Source organism: Scyliorhinus torazame, chromosome 5 (assembly GCF_047496885.1).
Source record: "Scyliorhinus torazame isolate Kashiwa2021f chromosome 5, sScyTor2.1, whole genome shotgun sequence".
NCBI lineage: Eukaryota > Metazoa > Chordata > Chondrichthyes > Carcharhiniformes > Scyliorhinidae > Scyliorhinus > Scyliorhinus torazame.
This window is the reverse complement of record NC_092711.1, coordinates 130,257,262-130,278,399: the sequence shown is the minus strand read 5'-3', so window position 1 is coordinate 130,278,399 and position 21,138 is coordinate 130,257,262. Positions and strand designations below refer to the sequence as shown.

Below are 21,138 nucleotides of genomic sequence, written 5' to 3'. Positions count from 1 at the left end.
CTGATGCCCTGAGTAGGGTTAATTCTTCTTCCTCATGTGCCAGGCTTAGCCTGATACAGTTTAAGGTGATTCACAGAGCGCATATGACGGGGGCGAGGCTGAGTAGGTTCTTTGGGGTGGAGGACAGATGTGGGAGGTGCTCAGGAAGCCCGGCGAACCATGTCCATATGTTCAAGTCGTGCCCGGCACTGGATGGGTTCTGGAGGGGAGTTGCGAGAACTATATCTAAGGTGGTGAAAGTCCAGGTCAAGCCAAGTTGGGGGCTATCACTATTTGGAGTGGCGGACGAGCCGGGAGTGCAAGAGGCGAAAGAGGCCGGTATTCTGGCCTTTGCGTCCCTGGTAGCCCGGCGAAGGATCTTGTTAGTGTGGAAAGATGCGAAGCCCCCCAATGTGGAAGCCTGGATAAATGACATGGCAGGGTTTATCAAGTTGGAGAGGATAAAGTTTGCCTTGAGAGGGTCTGCGCAGGGGTTCTCCAGGCGGTGGCAACCGTTCCTAGACTACCTCGCGGAGCGTTAGATGAAGTTCGGTCAGCAGCAGCAACCCAGGGGGGGGGGGGGAAGAGGGAGGTGGGGGGGGTCATCTCTTTCGGGGGGGGGGGGGGAAGGGGGATTTTCTTGGGGGCACTTGAGCAAGAAAATACATAAATGTTCCGGAAAGTTGATATGTGCAGGGGGGAATCCAATGTACAAAGTTCTGTACTATGTTGATTTGACATGTTTATGTCTTGCTATGCAACTTTTCTTTGCTTTTTGTTACGGGGGTGGGGGGGGGTTTGTATGGTGGAAAATGTTGTTGAAAAATTCTTAATAAACATATTTTAAAAAAAAAAAATTCTGGTCGCCACACTACCAGAAGGATGTGGAGGCTTTAGAGAGGGTGCAGAAGAGATTTACCAGAATGTTGCCTGGTATGGAGGGCATTAGCTATGAGGAGCGGTTGAATAAACTCGGTTTATTCTCACTGGAACTACGGAGGTTGAGGGGTGACCTGATAGAGGTCTACAAAATTATGAGGGACATAGACAGAGTGGATAGTCAGAGGCTTTTCCCCAGGGTAGAGGGGTCAATTACTAGGGGCGTAGGTTTAAGGTGAGAGGGGCAAGGTTTAGAGTAGATGTACGAGGAAAGTTTTTTACACAGAGGGTAGTGTGTGCCTGGAACTCGCTACCGGAGGAGGTGGTGGAAGCAGGGACGATAGTGACATTTAAGGGGCAAATACATGAATAGGATGGGAATAGAGGGATACGGATCCAGGAAGTGTAGAAGATTGTAGTTTAGTCAGGCAGCATGGTCGGCACGGGCTTGGAGGGCCGAAGTGCCTGTTCCTGTGCTGTACATTTCTTTGTTCTTTTGTTAATGGAAACATCCTCTCCACATCCACTATATCCAGGCCTCGCAGTATCCCATAAGTTTCAAGATCCCCCCTCATCCTTCTAAACTCCAACGAGTACAGACCCAGAATCCTCAACCGTTCCTCATACGACAAGCTCTTCATTCCAGGGATCATTCTGGTGAACCTCCTCTGGACCTTTTCCAAGGCCAGCACATCCTTCCTTAGACACGGGGCCCAAAACTGCTCACAATACTCCAAATGGGGTCTGACCAGAGCCTTATATCGCCTCAGAAATACATCCCTGGTCTTGTATTCTAGCCCTCTCGACATGAATGCTAACACTGCATTTGCCTTGCTTTTTAAAAAATAAATTTAGAGTACCCAATTCATTTTTTTCCAATTAAGGGGCAATTTAGTGTTTTCAATCCACTTACCCTGCACATCTTTGTGTTGTGGGGGCGAAACCCACGCAAACAGGAGGAGAACATGCAAACTCCACACGGACAGAGACAGAGCTGGGATCGAACCTGGGACCTCGGCGCCCTGAGACTGCAGTGCTAACCACTGTGCCACCGTGCTGCCCTTCATTGGCCCTCCTAACTGCTGACTGAACCTGCACGTTAACCTTAAGAGAATCGTGAACAAGAACTCCCGAACCCCTCTGTGCTTCTGATTTCTTAAACATTTCCCCATTTAGAAAATAGTCTTTGCCTCCATTCCTCCTTCCAATGTGCATAACCTCACACATTTCCACATTGTATTCCATCTAATGGAATATTTAACTTTTCTTGTTTGCCACGGTTGTATCACTTTTCCTGTTGGAATTTTGTTCCTTAATAGAATCTAGATTTGTTGTATACATGTGAAATAAAAGTCACAAAACACCCAGAGGACCACAGGCTGTTTTCCCCTTTCAGAGAGAAAACGAGAAAGAGAGAGCGAGCGAGCTGACTGGCGTTCATTTAATCGGAGGGTCACCACACCTCAGGCGAGGGGTACTGTTGATAAGGCCGGGCCTTCATGACGGCGAGGACGAGGAGGACCAAACAGAAATGAAAACTAAATATCTTCAAACTTCCAAACACCCTTTCACTCTGTGACCCTTGTGCAATTTAAAGCCAAGTATTCGCAACAAATCACAAAGAGCATTACCCCACATGAGGCAAAGTGGTGAGACCGGCCAGTCCAGCAGAAAGAAACCCTCGGACCATCCCCGCTGACCACCTGTCAGAATGAACAAAATGCAGTCCTGGATGTAGAGCAGAAACAATAACAGCAGAATCCAACCCCTGTAATCGATTGTGAAATTGTTGCTGTTACAGCAGGTGTGGTGAAACATGCAATCCCGTCTCACATTGAGAGGTGGACGGCTTCTCCCCAGTGTGAACTCGCTGGTGTGTCCGCAGGTTGGATACTTGAGTAAATCCTTTCCCACACTGGGAGCAGGTGAATGGTCTCTCCCCAGTGTGAACTCGCTGGTGTCTCTGCAGGTTGGATGCTTGAGTAAATCCTTTCCCACACTGGGAGCAGATGAATGGTCTCTCCCCAGTGTGAATTCGCTGGTGATTCTGCAGGTTGGTTACTTGAGTAAATCCTTTCCCACACTGAGAGCAGGTGAATGGCCTCTCCCCTGTGTGAATCCGCTGATGTTTCCGCAGGTGGGATAACTGACTGAATCTCTTCCCACACTGAGAGCAGGTGAACAATGTCTCCTCAGTGTGAACACGCTGGTGTTTCCTCAGGTTCGATACTTCAGTAAATCCTTTCCCACACTGAGAGCAGGTGAATGGCCTCTCCCCAGTGTGAACTCGCTGGTGTGACTGCAGACTGGATGCTTGAGTAAATCCTTTCCCACATCGAGAGCAGGTGAATGGCCTCTCCCCGGTGTGAATTCGCTGATGTTTCCGCAGGTTGGATGCTTGAGTGAATCCTTTCCCACACTGAGAGCAGGTGAATGGCCTCTCCCCAGTGTGAACTCGCTGGTGTGACTGCAGGTTGGATACTTGACTAAATCCTTTCCCACACTGAGAGCAGGTAAACGGCCTCTCCCCAGTGTGAACTCGCTGGTGTGACTGCAGGTTGGATAACTGAGTAAATCCTTTCCCACACTGAGAGCAGGGGAATGGCCTTACCACAGTGTGAATGCGTCGATGAATCTCCAGCTGAGATGGGGCTCTGAATCGCTTCCCACAGTCCCCACATTTCCACGGTTTCTCCATGTTTAGCGTTTCCTCGTGTCTCTCCAGGTTGGACAATAAGTTCGAACACTGTGAATGTTGAGATGTTTTTTCAGGCTTTGTAACTGGTTAAAGCTCTTTCCAGTCAGTTCACTGGAACTCTCACTCGTGTGTGCAATCGACAAGACAGGAAACCGACACCACCTTCAAAACAAAACCAGAATCAGTTAGTTCAACCTCAGACAGTAAGCTCCAGTTTGCAGATGTCTTAACTTTTTGTTAAATCCATCCATCTCCCTTGATTCTATAACCATTAATACTCTCGTCTCACAAACTTCAATCAATCTCAGTTTTTGTAGTTTCTATTGACAGAATCTGAACAGAATTCCAGATTTCACTATATTTTCTGTGAAGCGATTTCTGACATTGCTCCTGAACAGCCCAGTCTCAGTTAAACAAATAAATATCACTGATTTGGACATTTAAATGGTGACACTTGTTTTACTCTTAACTGGTTATGTAACAAAATTTCAAAAACATAATAATAATTTGAGTAAAACTCTGCAGAACCTGGAAATGTGAAGTGAAAACAGAAAGTTGTGGGAATCCTCAGCAGGTTTGGCAGCTTCTGTGAAGAGAGAGAAAGAGAGTTAATATTTCCAATGCAACCTGATTCTTCTTCAGAACTGAGTGTTTGCAGCATTGTGATTTCATTTGCCAAACATACTGAATGTGAACTTTGTGGTTCTTACAGATATCTGGCTGTAAATCTGATTTCAGACCTTCCTCTGAACACTTTCCAGCCTCAGCTCCAGCTCAGTGTCCTTCACTAAAGACCCGGACAGAAAATCACCGCCACAAAATGGCGGCGGCCGCCGAGTAACCCGGAAGCTGTCACCGGGGAGGAAGTCCCGCCCACTCTATCTTCCCATACCAAGATGGCCGCCCCAGCGCTCCGCGTCCTGAATAAAGGATCAGTCTTCCTCTCCCAAGATGGCGGCTGATTGCCAGGGTAAATCCAGACCGGATTCCCCTCTTCCTATTCATCGGGAGCCGCCGCAATCACTCCCCAGCCATTGCGAGCTGGAGCATGCGCAATGGGGGTATGAAGCTGAACTCGGGCGACTGAGTGAAGGCCCCAAACCCTCCAATATGAAGTGGAGGATTTAAAAAAAATTTTTTATGAAAGGTTTTCATAAAATATCAATAACAAAATGAGAAAAAAAAAGAACCCAACAGGGTTAAGTACAAAACACAATCTAGAAAAGCAACCCCCCATACCCGCACCCCCCCTTGTACATAAATAATAAATTAACATTAACACCCTGAATTAACACAACAGGTGTATACACCCCCTCAGATTCTTCAGTGTAAATAACAAAAACCATAATAAAGTAAACCCCTCCCCCCCCCCCACAGCTGCTGCTGCCATTGACCAATGTCTATCGTTCTGCCAGAAAATCTAAGAACGGCTGCCACCACCTAAAGAACCCTTGTACCGACCCTCTCAAGGCGAATTTCACCCTTTCCAATTGAATGAACCCTGCATATCGCTGATCCAGGATTCCACACTTGGGGGCCTCGCATCTTTCCACTGAAGGAGAATCCTTCGCCGGGCGACCAGGGACGCAAAGGACAGATTTCCGGCCTCTTTCGCCTCCTGCAGTCCCGGCTCCACTGCCACCCCAAATATTGCAAGCCCCCAGCCCGGTTTGACCCTGGATCCTACCACCCTCGACATCGTCCTCGCTACACCCTTCCAAAATCCCTCCAGCGCTGGGAATGCCCAGAACATATGGGTGTGATTTGCTGGGCTCCCTGAGCACCTAACACATCTGTCCTCACCCCCCAAAAAACCGGCTCATCCTTGTCCCGGTCACGTGTGCCCTGTGCAGCACCTTAAACTGTATGAGGCTGAGCCTCGCGCACGATGAGGAAGAGTTCACCCTCCCCAGGGCATCTGCCCACGTCCCTTCCTCAATTTCCTCTCCCAACTCCTCCCGCTTACCTTTTACCTCCACTACCGAGGCATCCACCTGCTCCTGCATCACCTGGTAAGTTTCCGAGATCTTCCCCACTCCCACCCCCCCAAGAGCACCCTGTCCTGTACTGTGTGTGGTCCTCCAGCTCAACCAGGCTCGCGAACTTCCCATCCACAAACAGGTCCCCCAACTTTCGTATCCCTGCCCTGTGCCACCCCGAAAACCCTCCACCTGTTCTTCCTGGGGCGAACCGGTGGTTCCCCTGTAATGGGGTCCACGCCGAGGCCCCAACTTCCCCCCTATGCCGCCTCCACGGCCCCCAAATTTTGAGGGCAGCCACCACCACTGGGCTCGTGGTATACCTCCTTGGAGGGAGCGGCAGCAGCGCCGTTGCCAGCGCCCCAGACTCATACCCACACAAGACGCAGTCTCCAGCCTCTTCCATGCAGCCCCCTCCCCCTCCATCACCCACTTGCGCACCATCGTCGCATTGGCGGCCCAGTAGTACCCACAGAGGTTGTGCAGCGCCAGCCCCCCCCTATCTCTACTCCGCTCCAGGAACACCCTTCTCACCCTCGGAGTCCCTCGCGCCCACACAAACCCCATTATACTCCTGTTAACCCGCCTGAAAAAAGCCTTCGGGATAAGCACCGGGAGGCACTGGAATAGGAACAAAAACCGTCATTTTGATTGACTGCACCCTACCCGCCAAGGACAGCGGCAACGCGTCCCACCTCTTGAACTCCTCCATTTGATCCATCAGCCTTGTAAAATTAAGCCTATGCAGGGCCCCCCAGCTCCTGGCCACCTGGACCCCCAAATACCTGAAGCTCCTCTCCTGGTCCCCTGGATGAACTACAAACAGCTCGCTCTTCCCCATGTTGAGCTTATCATAGAATTTACAGTGCAGAAGGAGGCAATTCGGCCCATCGAGTCTGTACCAGCTCTTGGAAAGAGCACCCTATCCCCATAACCCAGTAACCCTACCCAACACTAAGGGCAATTCTGGACACTAAGGGCAATTTATCATGGCCAATCCACCTAACCTGCACATCTTTGGACTGTGGGAAGAAACCGGAGCACCCACGCACACACGGGGAGGATGTGCAGACTCCGCACAGACAGTGACCCAAGCCGGAATCGAACCTGGGACCCTGGAGCTGTGAAGCAATTGTGCTATCCACAATGCTACTCTGCTGCCCGAAAAGCTTGTACTCCGAAAAGTCCCCGAATTCCCTAAGAATCCTCATTACCTCCGGCATTCCTCCCACCGGGTCCGCCACATACAGCAGCAGGTCTTCCGCATAAAGTGACACCCTATGCTCCTCCCCACCACGCACCAACCCCCTCCAGTTCCTCGACTCTCTCAGTGCCATAGCCAGGGGTTCAATCGCCAGTGCGAAGAGCAGGGGGGACAAGGGACACCGCTGTCTCGTCCCTCGGTGCAGCCGAAAGTACTCGGACCTCCTCCTGTTTGTGGCCACACACGCCATCGGGACCTCATACAACAGCCTAACCCACCTGACAAACCCCTCCCCAAACCCGAACCTCTTCAGCACCTCCCACAGGTACCCCCACTCTACCCTATCGAAGGCTTTCTCAGCATCCATCGCCACCACTATCTCCGCCTCCCCCTCCCTCGCCGGCATCATGATAACGTTCAAAAGCCTCCGCACATTCGTGTTCAACTGTCTCCCCTTCACAAACCCCGTCTGGTCTTCATGGATGACTGCGGCACACAATCCTCAATCTTCGTGGCTAAGACCTTCGCCGGCACCTTGGCATCTACATTTAGCAAGGAAATCGGTCTGTAAGACCCACATTGCAGGGGATCCTTGATCCTGAAGCGGGACAAGGAGATCAGTGCCCGGGACATCATCAGGGGCAAGGCCCCACCCTCCCTTGCCTCATTAAAGGTCCTGACTAACAGCGGGCCCAACAGGTCCATATATTTTTTATAGAATTCGACCGGGAAACCGTCCGGCCCCGGTGCCTTCCCCGCGATCTGCTCCTCAAGCCTAATTGGGGCCCCCAATCCCGCCACCAGTCCCTCTTCCACCTTTGGAAACCTCAATTGGTCCAGGAAGCGGCCCATCCCTCCCTCCTCCCGTGGGGGCTCGGATCGTTACAATTCCTCGTAAAAGTCCCTGAAGACCCCATTGGTGCCAACCCCACTCCGCACCTCACTCCCTCCCCTGTCCTTAACTCCCCCGATCTCCTTAGCTGCATCCCGCTTCCGAAGCTGATGCGCCAGCATCCGGCTTGCCTTTTTCCCATACTTGTAAATCGCCCCCTGGGCCTTCCTCCACTGCACCTCCGCCTTCCTGGTGGTCACCAGGTCGAATTCGGCCTGGAGGCTACGCCTCTTTCTCAACAATCCTTCCTCGGGCTCCTCCGCATACCTCCTGTCTACCCTCACCATCTGCCCCACCAGCCTCTCCCTCTCCCCCTGCTCCCTCTGCTTCTTGTGGGCCCTAATGGAGATCAGCTCTCCCCTCACCACCGCCTTCAGTGCCTCCCATAACCATCCCCACTCGGACCTCCCCGTTGTCGTTGGTCTCCAAGTTCCTCTCTATACTTCCTCGGACCCGCTCGCTCACCTCCTCGTCCGCCAACAGCCCCACCTCCAAGCGCCACAGCGGGCGCTGGTCCCTCACCTCCCCCATCTCCAAGTCCATCAATGCGGGGCATGGTCCGAAATGGCTATTGCCGAATACTCGGTATCCTCTACTCTCGTTATCAGCGCCCTACTCAAAATGAAAAAGTCGATTCGGGAATAAGTCTTATGGATATGTGAGAAGAATGAAAATTCCCTAGCCCCCGGCCTTGCAAATCTCCAAGGGTCCACCCCTCGCATCTGGTCCATAAACCCCCTCAGCACTCTAGCCGCCGCCGGCTTCCTACCCGTCCTAGACCTGGAGCGATCCAGTGCCGGATCCAGCACCGTGTTAAAGTCTCCCCCCATTATCAGGCCCCCCACTTCCAACTCTGGGATGCGACCCAACATACGCCGCATAAAACCCACATTGTCCCAGTTCGGAGCATACACATTGACCAGTACCACCCTCTCTCCCTGCAACTTACCACTTACCATTATGTACCTACCGCCATTATCTGCCACAATGCTCGACGCCTCGAATGACACCTTCTTTCCCACCAAGATCGCCACCCCTCGATTTTTGGCATCTAGCCCCGAGTGAAACACCTGACCTACCCACCCTTTCCTCAATCTTGCCTGGTCTGCCACCTTCAGGTGTGTCTTCTGAAGCATAACCACATCCGCCTTAAGCCTCATCAGGTGCACGAGCACGCGGGCCCGCTTAACCGGCCCATTCGGTCCCCTTACATTCCAGGGGAATGTAAGGGGACTGATCAGGGGGCTACCCGCCCCCCTCCCCCGCCGACTAGCCATGACCCCTCCTCGGCCAGCCACGCGCCCGCACTCCACACCCGGCCCGTTCCCCACAGCGGCATAACCCCGTCTCGACCCCCCCCCCACTCGCTCCAGCGCCCCCTTGACCATAGCGGCAGCAACTCGATTCCCACCCGCACCCCCACCCTCCCCCCGCCCCCGGCTCGGACCCATCCTAGCTGATTTACTCCCCCCATTGCACTTCTGCAAGTCAGCTGACTCCTGCTGACCCCAGCCATTCCCGCCTCTCCGTCAACTCCTCCCATTGTGTGGCACACCCTCCTCTCCCGTTCCCCATCCATAGGCTCTCCCCCTCCCCCTTCCGTTCTAAGCGCGGGAAACAACCCTCGCTTCCCCGGCCCGGCCTGGCCCCCTCCAGTCTTCAGCACGGGAAAAAGCCCGTGCTTTCCACCTACCCGGCCCCGCCACCTCTGACGCAGCTGTTTTTGCAGGCCCGGTCCCCTCACCCCCGACTCGGGCCTTCCCCTCCCCCGCGGGGCCCCATCTCACCGCCGTCCACCCCCCGTGTTCCTTTTATCTACCCCCCTCCAAGAGCCCCCCCGACCAACCCAACCAAAACAGTGCCCAACCCGCCTCAGCCACCCTCACCAACCCAAAAGAGAAAAACACAGAGAAAAATACAAAGGCCCCCACCTCGAGAAAAAAAAAACAACATAACATATCAACCGCAGTCCCCAATCTCCCATCCCGTCCCTCAATCTGTGTCCAACTTCTCGGCCTGAACAAAGGCCCACGCCTCCTCCGGAGACTCAAAATAATGGTGCCGGTCCTTGTAGGTAACCCACAGTCGCGCCGGCTGCAACATGCCAAACTTCACCCCCTTCCTGTGCAGCACTGCCTTTGCTCGATTGTACCCGGCCCTCTTTGCCACCTCCGCACTCCAGTCCTGGTATATTCGAACCTCCGCGTTCTCCCACCTGCTGCTCCTCTCCTTCTTGGCCCACCTGAGCACATACTCCCGATCAATGAACCGATGGAACCTCACCAGCACCGCCCGCGGAGGCTCGTTAGCCTTGGGCCTCCTCACCAACACTCTATGGGCCTCTTCTAGCTCCAGGGGCCCCTGGAAGGACCCCGCTCCCATCAGCGAGTTCAACATGGTGACCACATAGGCCCCCAAGTCCGGCCCCTCCAGCCCCTCCGGGAGGCCCAGAATCCGCAGATTCTTCCGCCTCGACCGATTCTCCATCTCCTCGAACCGCTCCTGCCATTTCTTGTGGAGCGCCTCGTGCACCTTTACCGCCAGGCCTAAGATCTCGTCCTCATTGTCAGAGATCTTTTGTCGAGCCTCGCGGATCGCCACTTCCTGGGCCGTCTGTGTCTCCAGCAGCTTATCAATAGAAGCCTTCATCGGCTCTAGCAGGTCTGTTTTAATCTCTCTGAAGCAGCGCTGGATACCCTCCTGCTGCTCCTCCGCCCACTGCATCCACGCTGCCTGGTCTCCGCCCGCCACCATTTTGTTCTTCTTCCCTCGCACCTTCTTCGGGTCCACCACCACCATTTTTGTCGCCCCACTCCTAGTTGAAGCCATATACTGACAGGGGGCTGTTATAGACTCCGTCCCACACCGGGAAACGTCGTAAAAGTGCCGCTGGGGGTCCTGAAAAGAGCCCAAAAGTCAGTTTTTGCGGGAGCCGCCGAATGTGCGAATTAGCTCCACATAGCCGCAACCGGAAGTCCTGAAGTGGAGGATTGACTGACAGAAAACGCAAACCAATGTCAAGATCTGACAGAGTCACTCAATTCATCAGAAACTGAATATCAAAATGTTTGCCTGTTCTGTCAGTGGGAAAAAATTTCAAACATCAGTGTGACAGGGCAGCAGGGTGGCGCAGTGGTTAGCACTGCTGCCTCACGGCGCCAAGGTCCCAGCTTCGATCCCGGCTCTGGGTCACTGTCCGTGTGGAGTTTGCCCATTCTCCCCGTGTTTGCGTGGGTTTCACCCCCATAACCCAAAGATGTGCAGGCTAGGTGGATTGGCCACGATAAATTGCCCCTTCATTGGAAAAAATGAATTGGGTACGCTAAATTAAAAAAAAAACCATCAGTATGACTGGACAAACCCGAGACACACCCGAGTGAGAGTGTTCCAGTGAACTGAGTGTGGAAAGAGGTTTAACACGTGTTCGATGTGTGGACGAGGCTTCAACTGATCATCCAACCTGAGAGACAGAAGGACACCGGCACCATGGAGAAACCGTGGAAATGTGGAGATTGTTGGAAGGGATTCAATTACCTTTCCGAGCTGGAAATGCATCGACGCAGTCACACTGGGGAGAGGCTGTCCATCTGCTCCCCTTTGGGAAGGGATTCCCTCAGTCATCCAGTCTGCTGACACACCGGTATGTTCACACCAATCAGAGACCGTTCAAATGTTCTGACTGTGAGAATAAATTTAAAAGCAAAACATATCTCAAAAAGTATCTGTTGCGACGCCAACACATTCACAGAGAGGAGAAGCCATTCACCTGCTCCTTGTGTGGAAAGGGATCGTGACCTGTCATCAACGTGTTCACACTGACGAGAGACCATTCAGGTGCTCTCACTGCGGGACTGGCTTCAGGCGATCATCTGAACTTACTGTACATCAGCGAATTCCCACTGGGGAGAGACCGTTCACCTGCACTGTGTGTGGGAAGGGATTCATTCAGTCTTATCACCTACTGAAACACCAACAAATTCACTCTGATATAATAATCGCTTATTGTCACAAGTCGGCTTCAATGAAGTTACTGTGAAAAGCCCCTAGTCATCACATTCCGGCACCTGTTTGGGGAGGCTGGTACGGGAATTGAACCCGCGCTGCTGGCCTTGTTCATTATGAGCCAGCTGTTTAGCCCCCTGTTCTAAACCACCCCTCATATAAAACCTTTGAAATGTTTTGACTGTGAGCAGAGCTTTAGAAGCAACAATGGTCTAGTGATACACCAGCAAGTTCACGCTAGAGAGAGACTGTTCACCTGCTCTGTGTGTGCAAAGGGATACACTGACTTACAACTTATGCTGAGACACCAGCAACTTCATGATGTCTGCAGAGATTACATTTGGTTGGTATTGCTGCTGTCAATCACATACAGGACTGAAGGAGTGGGTTAATCCTGAAATGTTTCTCAGTCGCACTCTTCCATGGTTCAGAGCTCCTAGATTCAGACAGAAGACTCCTTTCCAACTATGTTTAGAGTCAACAAGATGAATGATGAATACTGGAAACTCCAACATTTTCTCCGGGAGTCACAATTTACCCCAAAAGGGAGCCAATGTCATTGGTGATTATAAAGCAGTTTATGAAGAAGCAGCAGCTTAGATGCGTACACCAGATAAATCGGCATAAAAGACATGCGACCCATAACGGTTGTAAGGCTCCTTCCTGTTTATTCCCTTATTTCCACTTTCTTTTATTTTGCCGTTATTATTTTTGACCCATAATGATTAATGGACATGTATCTTTAAATCAAACAGGATTAATGGACATGTATCTTTAAATCAAACAGGATTAATGGACATGTATCTTTAAATCAAGCAGGATTAATGGACATGTATCTCTAAGTCAAACAGGATTAATGGACATGTATCTTTAAATCAAGCAGAATGAATGGACACGTATCTTTAAATCAAGCAGGATTAATGGACATGTATCTTTAAATCAAGTAGGATTAATGGACATGTATCTTTAAACCAAAAGCGATTAATGGACACGCATCTTTAAATCAAGCAGGATTAATGGACATGTATCTTTAAATCAAGCAGGATTAATGGACATGTATCATTAAATCAAACAGGATTAATGGACATGTATCTTTAAATCAAGCAGGATTAATGGACAGGTATCTTTAAATCAAGTAGGATTAATGGACAGGTATCTTTAAATCAAGTAGGATTAATGGACATGTATCTTTAAATCAAGCAGGATTAATGGACATGTATCTTCAAATCAAACAGGATTAATGGATATATATCTTTAAATCAAGCAGGATAAATGGACATGTATCTTTAAATCAAGTAGGATTAATGGACATGTATCTTTAAATCAAACAGGATTAATGGACATGTATCTTCAAATCAAACAGGATTAATGGATATATATCTTTACATCAAGCAGGATTAATGGACATGTATATTTAAATCAAGTAGGATGAATGGACATGTATCTTTAAATCAAGTAGGATTAATGGACATGTATCTTTAAATCAAGCAGGATTAATGGGCATGTATCTTTAAATCAAACAGGATTAATGGACATGTATCTTTAAATCAAGTAGGATTAATGGACATGTATCTTTAAATCAAACAGGATTAATGGACATGTATCTTTAAATCAAGCAGGATTGATGGACATGTATCTTTAAATCAAGTAGGATTAATGGACATGTATCTTTCAATCAAGCAGGATTAATGGACATGTATCTTTAAGTCAAGCAGGATTAATGGACATGCATCTTTAAATCAAGTAGGATTAATGGACATGTATCTTTAAATCAAGTACGATTAATGGACACGTATCTTTAAACCAAGCAGGATTAATGGACATGTATCATTAAATCAAACAGGATTAACGGATATGCATCTTTAAATCAAGTAGGATTAATGGACATGTATCTTTAAATCAAACAGGATTAATGGATATATATCTTTAAATCAAGCAGGATAAATGGAAATGTATCTTTAAATCAAGTAGGATTAATGGACATGTATCTTTAAATCAAACAGGATTAAGGGACATGTATATTTAAATCAAGTAGGATTAATGGACATGTATCTTTAAATCAAGCAGGATTAATGGACATGTATCTTTAAATCAAGCAGGATTAATGGATATGTATCTTGAAATCAAGCCAGGATTGATGGACATGTATCTTTAAATCAAACGGGATTAATGGACAGGTATCTTTAAATCAAGTAGGATTAACGGACATCTATCTTTAAATCAAGCAGGATTAATGGACATGTATCTTTAAATCATGCAGGATTAACGGACATGTATCTTTAAATCAAACAGGATTAATGGACAGGTATTTTTAAATCAAGCAGGACTAATGGACATGTATCTTTAAATCAAGCAGGATTAATGGATATGTATCTTTAAATCATGTAGGATTAATGGACTTGTATCTTTAAATCAATTAGGATTAATGGACATGTATCTTTAAATCCATGAGGATATATGGACATGTATCTTTAAATCAAGTAGGATTAATGGACATCTATCTTTAAATCAAGCAGGATTAATGGACACGAATCTTTAAATCATGCAGGATTAATGGACATGTATCTTTAAATCAAACAGGATTAGTGGACAGGTATCTTTAAATCAAGTAGGATTAATGGACAGGTATCTTTAAACCAAGAAGGATTAATGGACAGGTATATTTAAATCAAGCAGGATTAATGGACATGTATCTTTAAATCAAGCAGAATTAATGGACAGGTATCTTTAAATCAAGTAGGATTAATGGACATGTATCTTTAAATCAAGCAGGATTAATGGACATGTATCTTTAAGTCAAGCAGGAGTAATGGACATGTATCTTTAAATCAAGCAGAATTAATGGACAGGTATCTTAAAATCAAGTAGGATTAATGGACATGTATCTTTAAATCAAGCAGGATTAAAGGACATGTATCTTTAAATCAAACACGATTAATGGACATGTATCTTTAAATCAAGCAGGACTAATGGACATGTATCTTTAAGTCAAGTAGGATTAATGGACATGTATCTTTAAGTCAAGAAGGATTACTGGACAGGTATATTTAAATCAAGTAGGATTAATGGACATGTATCTTTAAATCAAGCAGAATTAATGGACAGGTATCTTTAAATCAAGTAGGATTAATTGACTTGTATCTTTAAATCAAGCTGGATTAATGGACATGTATCTTTAAATCAGGCAGGATTAATGGACATGTATCTTTAAATCAAGCAGAATTAATGGACAGGTATCTTTAAATCAAGTAGGATTAATGGACATGTATCTTTAAATCAAGCAGGATTAATGGACATGTATCTTTAAATCAAACACGATTAATGGACATGTATCTTTAAATCAAGCAGGACTAATGGACATGTAGCTTTAAGTCAAGCAGGATTAATGGACAGGTATATTTAAATCAAGTAGGATTAATGGACAGGTATCTTTAAATCAAGCAGGATTAATGGACAGGTATCTTTAAATCAAGCAGGATTAATGGACATGTATCTTTAAATTAAACACGATTAATGGACATGTATCTTTAAATCTAGCAGGACTAATCGACATGTAGGTTTAAGTCAACAGGATTAATGGACATGTATCTTTAAATCAAGTAGGATTAATGGACATGTATCTTTAAATCAAGTAGAATTAATGGACATATATCATTAAATCAAGTAGGATTAATGGACATCTATCTTTAAATCAAGCAGGATTAATGGACATGTATGTTTAAATCATGCAGGATTAATGCACATGTATCTTTAAATCAAGCAGGATTAATGGACAGGTATCTTTAAGTCAAGCAGGATTAATGGACATGTATCTTTAAATCAAGCAGAATTAATGGACAGGTATCTTTAAATCAAGTAGGATTAATGGACATGTATCTTTAAATAAAGCAGGACTAATGGACATGTATCTTTAAATCAAACACGATTAATGGACATGTATCTTTAAATCAAGCAGGACTAATGGACATGTAGCTTTAAGTCAAGCAGGATTAATGGACAGGTATCTTTAAATCAAGTAGGATTAATGGACAGGTATCTTTAAATCAAGCAGGATTAATGGACAGGTATCTTTAAATCAAGCAGGATTAATGGACATGTATCTTTAAATCAAGCAGGATTAATGGACATGTATCTTTAAATCAAACACGATTAATGGACATGTATCTTTAAATCTAGCAGGACTAATGGACATGTAGCTTTAAGTCAACAGGATTAATGGACATGTATCTTTAAATCAAGTAGGATTAACGGACATGTATCTTTAAGTCAAACAGGATTAATGGACATGTATCATTAAATCAAGTAGGATTAATGGACATGTATCTTTAAATCAAGCAGGATTAATGGACTTGTATCTTTAAATCAAAATGGATATATGGACATGTATCTTTAAATCAAGTAGGATTAATGGACATGTATCTTTAAATCAAGTAGAATTAATGGTCATGTACCTTTAAATCAAGCAGGATTAATTGACATGTATCTTTAAATCAAAGAGGATATATGGACATGTATCTTTAAATCAAGTAGGATTAATGGACAGGTATCTTTAAATCAAGCAGGATTAATGGACATCTATCTTTAAATCAAGCAGGATTAATGGACATGTATCTTTAAATCATGCAGGATTAACGGACATGTATCTTTAAATCAAACAGGATTAATGGAAAGGTATTTTTAAATCAAGTAGGATTAATGGACATGTATATTTAAATCAAGCAGGATTAATGGACATGTATTTTTAAGTCGAGCAGAATTAATGGACATGTATCTTTAAGTCAAGCAGGATTAATGGACATGTATCTTTAAATCAAGCAGAATTAATGGACAGGTATCTTTAAATCAAGTAGGATTAATGGACATGTATCTTTAAATCAAGCAGGATTAATGGACATGTATCTTTAAATCAAAGTGGCTATATGGACATGTATCTTTAAATCAAGTAGAATTAATGGACATGTATCTTAAATTAAATAGGATTAATGGACATGTATCTTTAAATCAAGCAGGATTAATGGACATGTATTTTTAAATCAAGTAGGATTAATGGACATGTATCTTTAAGTCAAATAGGATTCATGGATATGTATCATTAAATCAAGTAGGATTAATGGACATGTATCTTTAAATTCATGAGGATATATGGACATGTGTCTTTAAATCAAGTAGGATTAATGGACATGTATCTTTAATTCAAGCAGGATTAATGGACATGTATTTTTAAGTCGAGCAGAATTAATGGACATGTATCTTTAAGTCAAGCAGGATTAATGGACATGTATCTTTAAATCAAGCAGAATTAATGGACAGGTATCTTTGAATCAAGTAGGATTAATGGACATGTATCTTTGAATCAAGCAGGATTAATGGACATGTATCTTTAAATCAAACACGATTAATGGACATGTATCTTTAAATCAAGCAGGACTAATGGACATGTAGCTTTAAGTCAAGCAGGATTAATGGACAGGTATCTTTAAATCAAGTAGGATTAATGGACAGGTATCTTTAAATCAAGCAGGATTAATGGACAGGTATCTTTAAATCAAGCAGGATTAATGGACATGTATCTTTAAATCAAGCAGGATTAATGGACATGTATTTTTAAGTCGAGCAGAATTAATGGACATGTATCTTTAAGTCAAGCAGGATTAATGGACATGTATCTTTAAATCAGGCAGAATTAATGGACAGGTATCTTTAAATCAAGTTGGATTAATGGACATGTATCTTTAAATCAAGCAGGATTAATGGACATGTATCTTTAAATCACACACGATTAATGGGCATGTATCTTTAAATCTAGCAGGACTAATGGACATGTAGCGTTAAGTCAACAGGATTAATGGACATGTATCTTGAAATCAAGCAGGATTAATGGACATGTATCTTTAAATCAAGCAGGATTAATGGACATGTATCTTGAAATCAAGCAGGATTGATGGACATGTATCTTTAAATCCATGAGGATATATGTACATGTATTTTTAAATCAAGCAGGATTAATGGACTTGTATCTTTAAATCAAAATGGATATATGGACATGTATCTTTAAATCAAGTAGGATTAATGGACATGTATCTTTAAATCAAGTAGAATTAATGGTCATGTACCTTTAAATCAAGCAGGATTAATGGACATGTATCTTTAAATCAAAGAGGATATATGGACATGTATCTTTAAATCAAGTAGGATTAATGGACAGGTATCTTTAAATCAAGCAGGATTAATGGACATCTATCTTTAAATCAAGCAGGATTAATGGACATGTATCTTTAAATCATGCAGGATTAACGGACATGTATCTTTAAATCAAACAGGATTAATGGAAAGGTATTTTTAAATCAAGCAGGATTAATGGATATGTATTTTTAAATCATGTAGGATTAATGGACTTGTATCTTTAAATCAAATAGGATTAATGGACATGTATCTTTAAATCCATGAGGTTTTATGGACATGTATTTTTAAATCAAGTAGGATTAATGGACATGTATATTTAAATCAAGCAGGATTCATGGACATGTATTTTTAAGTCGAGCAGAATTAATGGACATGTATCTTTAAGTCAAGCAGGATTAATGGACATGTATCTTTAAATCAAGCAGAATTAATGGACAGGTATCTTTAAATCAAGTAGGATTAATGGACATGTATCTTTAAATCAAGCAGGATTAATGGACATGTATCTTTAAATCCAAGAGGATATATGGACATGTATCTTTAAATCAAGTAGGATTAATGGACATGTATCTTAAATTAAATAGGATTAATGGACATGTATCTTTAAATCAAGCAGGATTAATGGACATGTATTTTTAAATCAAGTAGGATTAATGGACATGTATCTTTAAGTCAAATAGGATTCATGGACATGTATCATTAAATCAAGTAGGATTAATGGACATCTATCTTTAAATTCATGAGGATATATGGACATGTATCTTTAAATCAAGTAGGATTAATGGACATGTATCTTTAATTCAAGCAGGATTAATGGACATGTATTTTTAAGTCGAGCAGAATTAATGGACATGTATCTTTAAGTCAAGCAGGATTAATGGACATGTATCTTTAAATCAAAGAGGATATATGGACATGTATCTTTAAATCAAGTAGGATTAATGGACAGGTATCTTTAAATCAAGCAGGATTAATGGACATCTATCTTTAAATCAAGCAGGATTAATGGACATGTATCTTTAAATCATGCAGGATTAACGGACATGTATCTTTAAATCAAACAGGATTAATGGAAAGGTATTTTTAAATCAAGCAGGATTAATGGATATGTATTTTTAAATCATGTAGGATTAATGGACTTGTATCTTTAAATCAAGTAGGATTAATGGACATGTATCTTTAAATCCATGAGGTTTTATGGACATGTATTTTTAAATCAAGTAGGATTAATGGACATGTATATTTAAATCAAGCAGGATTCATGGACATGTATTTTTAAGTCGAGCAGAATTAATGGACATGTATCTTTAAGTCAAGCAGGATTAATGGACATGTATGTTTAAATCAAGCAGAATTAATGGACAGGTATCTTTAAATCAAGTAGGATTAATGGACATGTATCTTTAAATCAAGCAGGATTAATGGACATGTATCTTTAAATCCAAGAGGATATATGGACATGTATCTTTAAATCAAGTAGGATTAATGGACATGTATCTTAAATTTAATAGGATTAATGGACATGTATCTTTAAATCAAGCAGGATTAATGGACATGTATTTTTAAATCAAGTAGGATTAATGGACATGTATCTTTAAGTCAAATAGGATTCATGGACATGTATCATTAAATCAAGTAGGATTAATGGACATCTATCTTTAAATTCATGAGGATATATGGACATGTATCTTTAAATCAAGTAGGATTAATGGACATGTATCTTTAATTCAAGCAGGATTAATGGACATGTATTTTTAAGTCGAGCAGAATTAATGGACATGTATCTTTAAGTCAAGCAGGATTAATGGACATGTATCTTTAAATCAAACAGGATTAATGGACATGTATCTTTAAATCAAGTAGGATTAATGGACATGTATCTTTAAATCAAACAGGATTAATGGACATGTATCTTTAAATCAAGCAGGATTGATGGACATGTATCTTTAAATCAAGTAGGATTAATGGACATGTATCTTTCAATCAAGTAGGATTAATGGACATGCATCTTGAAATCAAGTAGGATTAATGGACATGTATCTTTAAATCAAGCAGGATTAATGGACATGTATCTTTAAATCAAGTACGATTAATGGACACGTATCTTTAAACCAAGCAGGATTAATGGACATGTATCATTAAATCAAACAGGATTAACGGATATGCATCTTTAAATCAAGTAGGATTAATGGACATGTATCTTTAAATCAAACAGGATTAATGGATATATATCTTTAAATCAAGCAGGATAAATGGACATGTATCTTTAAATCAAGTAGGTTTAATGGACATGTATCTTTAAATCAAACAGGATTAAGGGACATGTATATTTAAATCAAGTAGGATTAATGGACATGTATCTTTAAATCAAGCAGGATTAATGGACATGTATCTTTAAATCAAGCAGGATTAATGGATATGTATCTTGAAATCAAGCCAGGATTGATGGACATATATCTTTAAATCAAACGGGATTAATGGACAGGTATCTTTAAATCAAGTAGGATTAACGGACATCTATCTTTAAATCAAGCAGGATTAATGGACATGTATCTTTAAATCATGCAGGATTAACGGACATGTATCTTTAAATCAAACAGGATTAATGGACAGGTATTTTTAAATCAAGCAGGACTAATGGACATGTATCTTTAAATCAAGCAGGATTAATGGATATGTATCTTTAAATCATGTAGGATTAATGGACTTGTATCTTTAAATCAAATAGGATTAATGGACATGTATCTTTAAATCCATGAGGATATATGGACATGTATCTTTAAATCAAGTAGGATTAATGGACATCTATCTTTAAATCAAGCAGGATTAATGGACACGAATCTTTAAATCATGCAGGATTAATGGACATGTATCTTTAAATCCAAGAGGATATATGGACATGTATCTTTAAATCAAGTAGGATTAATGGACATGTATCTTAAATTAAATAGGATTAATGGACATGTATCTTTAAATCAAGCAGGATTAATGGACATGTATTTTTAAATCAAGTAGGATTAATGGACATGTATCTTTAAGTCAAATAGGATTCATGGACATGTATCATTAAATCAAGTAGGATTAATGGACATCTATCTTTAAATTCATGAGGATATATGGACATGTATCTTTAAATCAAGTAGGATTAATGGACATGTATCTTTAATTCAAGCAGGATTAATGGACATGTATTTTTAAGTCGAGCAGAATTAATGGACATGTATCTTTAAGTCAAGCAGGATTAATGGACATGTATCTTTAAATCAAACAGGATTAATGGACATGTATCTTTAAATCAAGTAGGATTAATGGACATGTATCT

General features: G+C 43.2%; 1 protein-coding gene across 2 annotated transcripts; it reads right to left on the bottom strand.

Annotated features, from left to right (window-relative positions):
- Positions 1 to 600: 600 nt before the first annotated feature.
- LOC140419755 (uncharacterized) lies at positions 601 to 4,363 on the bottom strand. Of its 2 annotated transcripts, XM_072503736.1 has the most exons (3): positions 4,267 to 4,363; positions 4,085 to 4,142; positions 601 to 3,718 (listed from the first exon to the last, which is right to left on the bottom strand). In XM_072503736.1, exon 3 carries the CDS (start codon positions 3,554 to 3,556, stop codon positions 2,654 to 2,656), a length of 903 nt encoding a protein of 300 aa, XP_072359837.1. In that variant the 5' UTR covers positions 3,557 to 3,718; positions 4,085 to 4,142; positions 4,267 to 4,363; the 3' UTR covers positions 601 to 2,653. The 2 variants fall into 2 exon arrangements, with proteins under 2 accessions (XP_072359837.1, XP_072359838.1); XM_072503737.1 differs by lacking the exon at positions 4,085 to 4,142 and having other exon boundaries at positions 4,267 to 4,349.
- Positions 4,364 to 21,138: the final 16,775 nt, after the last annotated feature.

Coding starts and splice junctions, on each gene's coding strand:
- LOC140419755 (XM_072503736.1), bottom strand. CDS start 3,556: ATGGAGAAACCGTGGAAATGTGGGGACTGTGGGAAGCGATTCAGAGCC.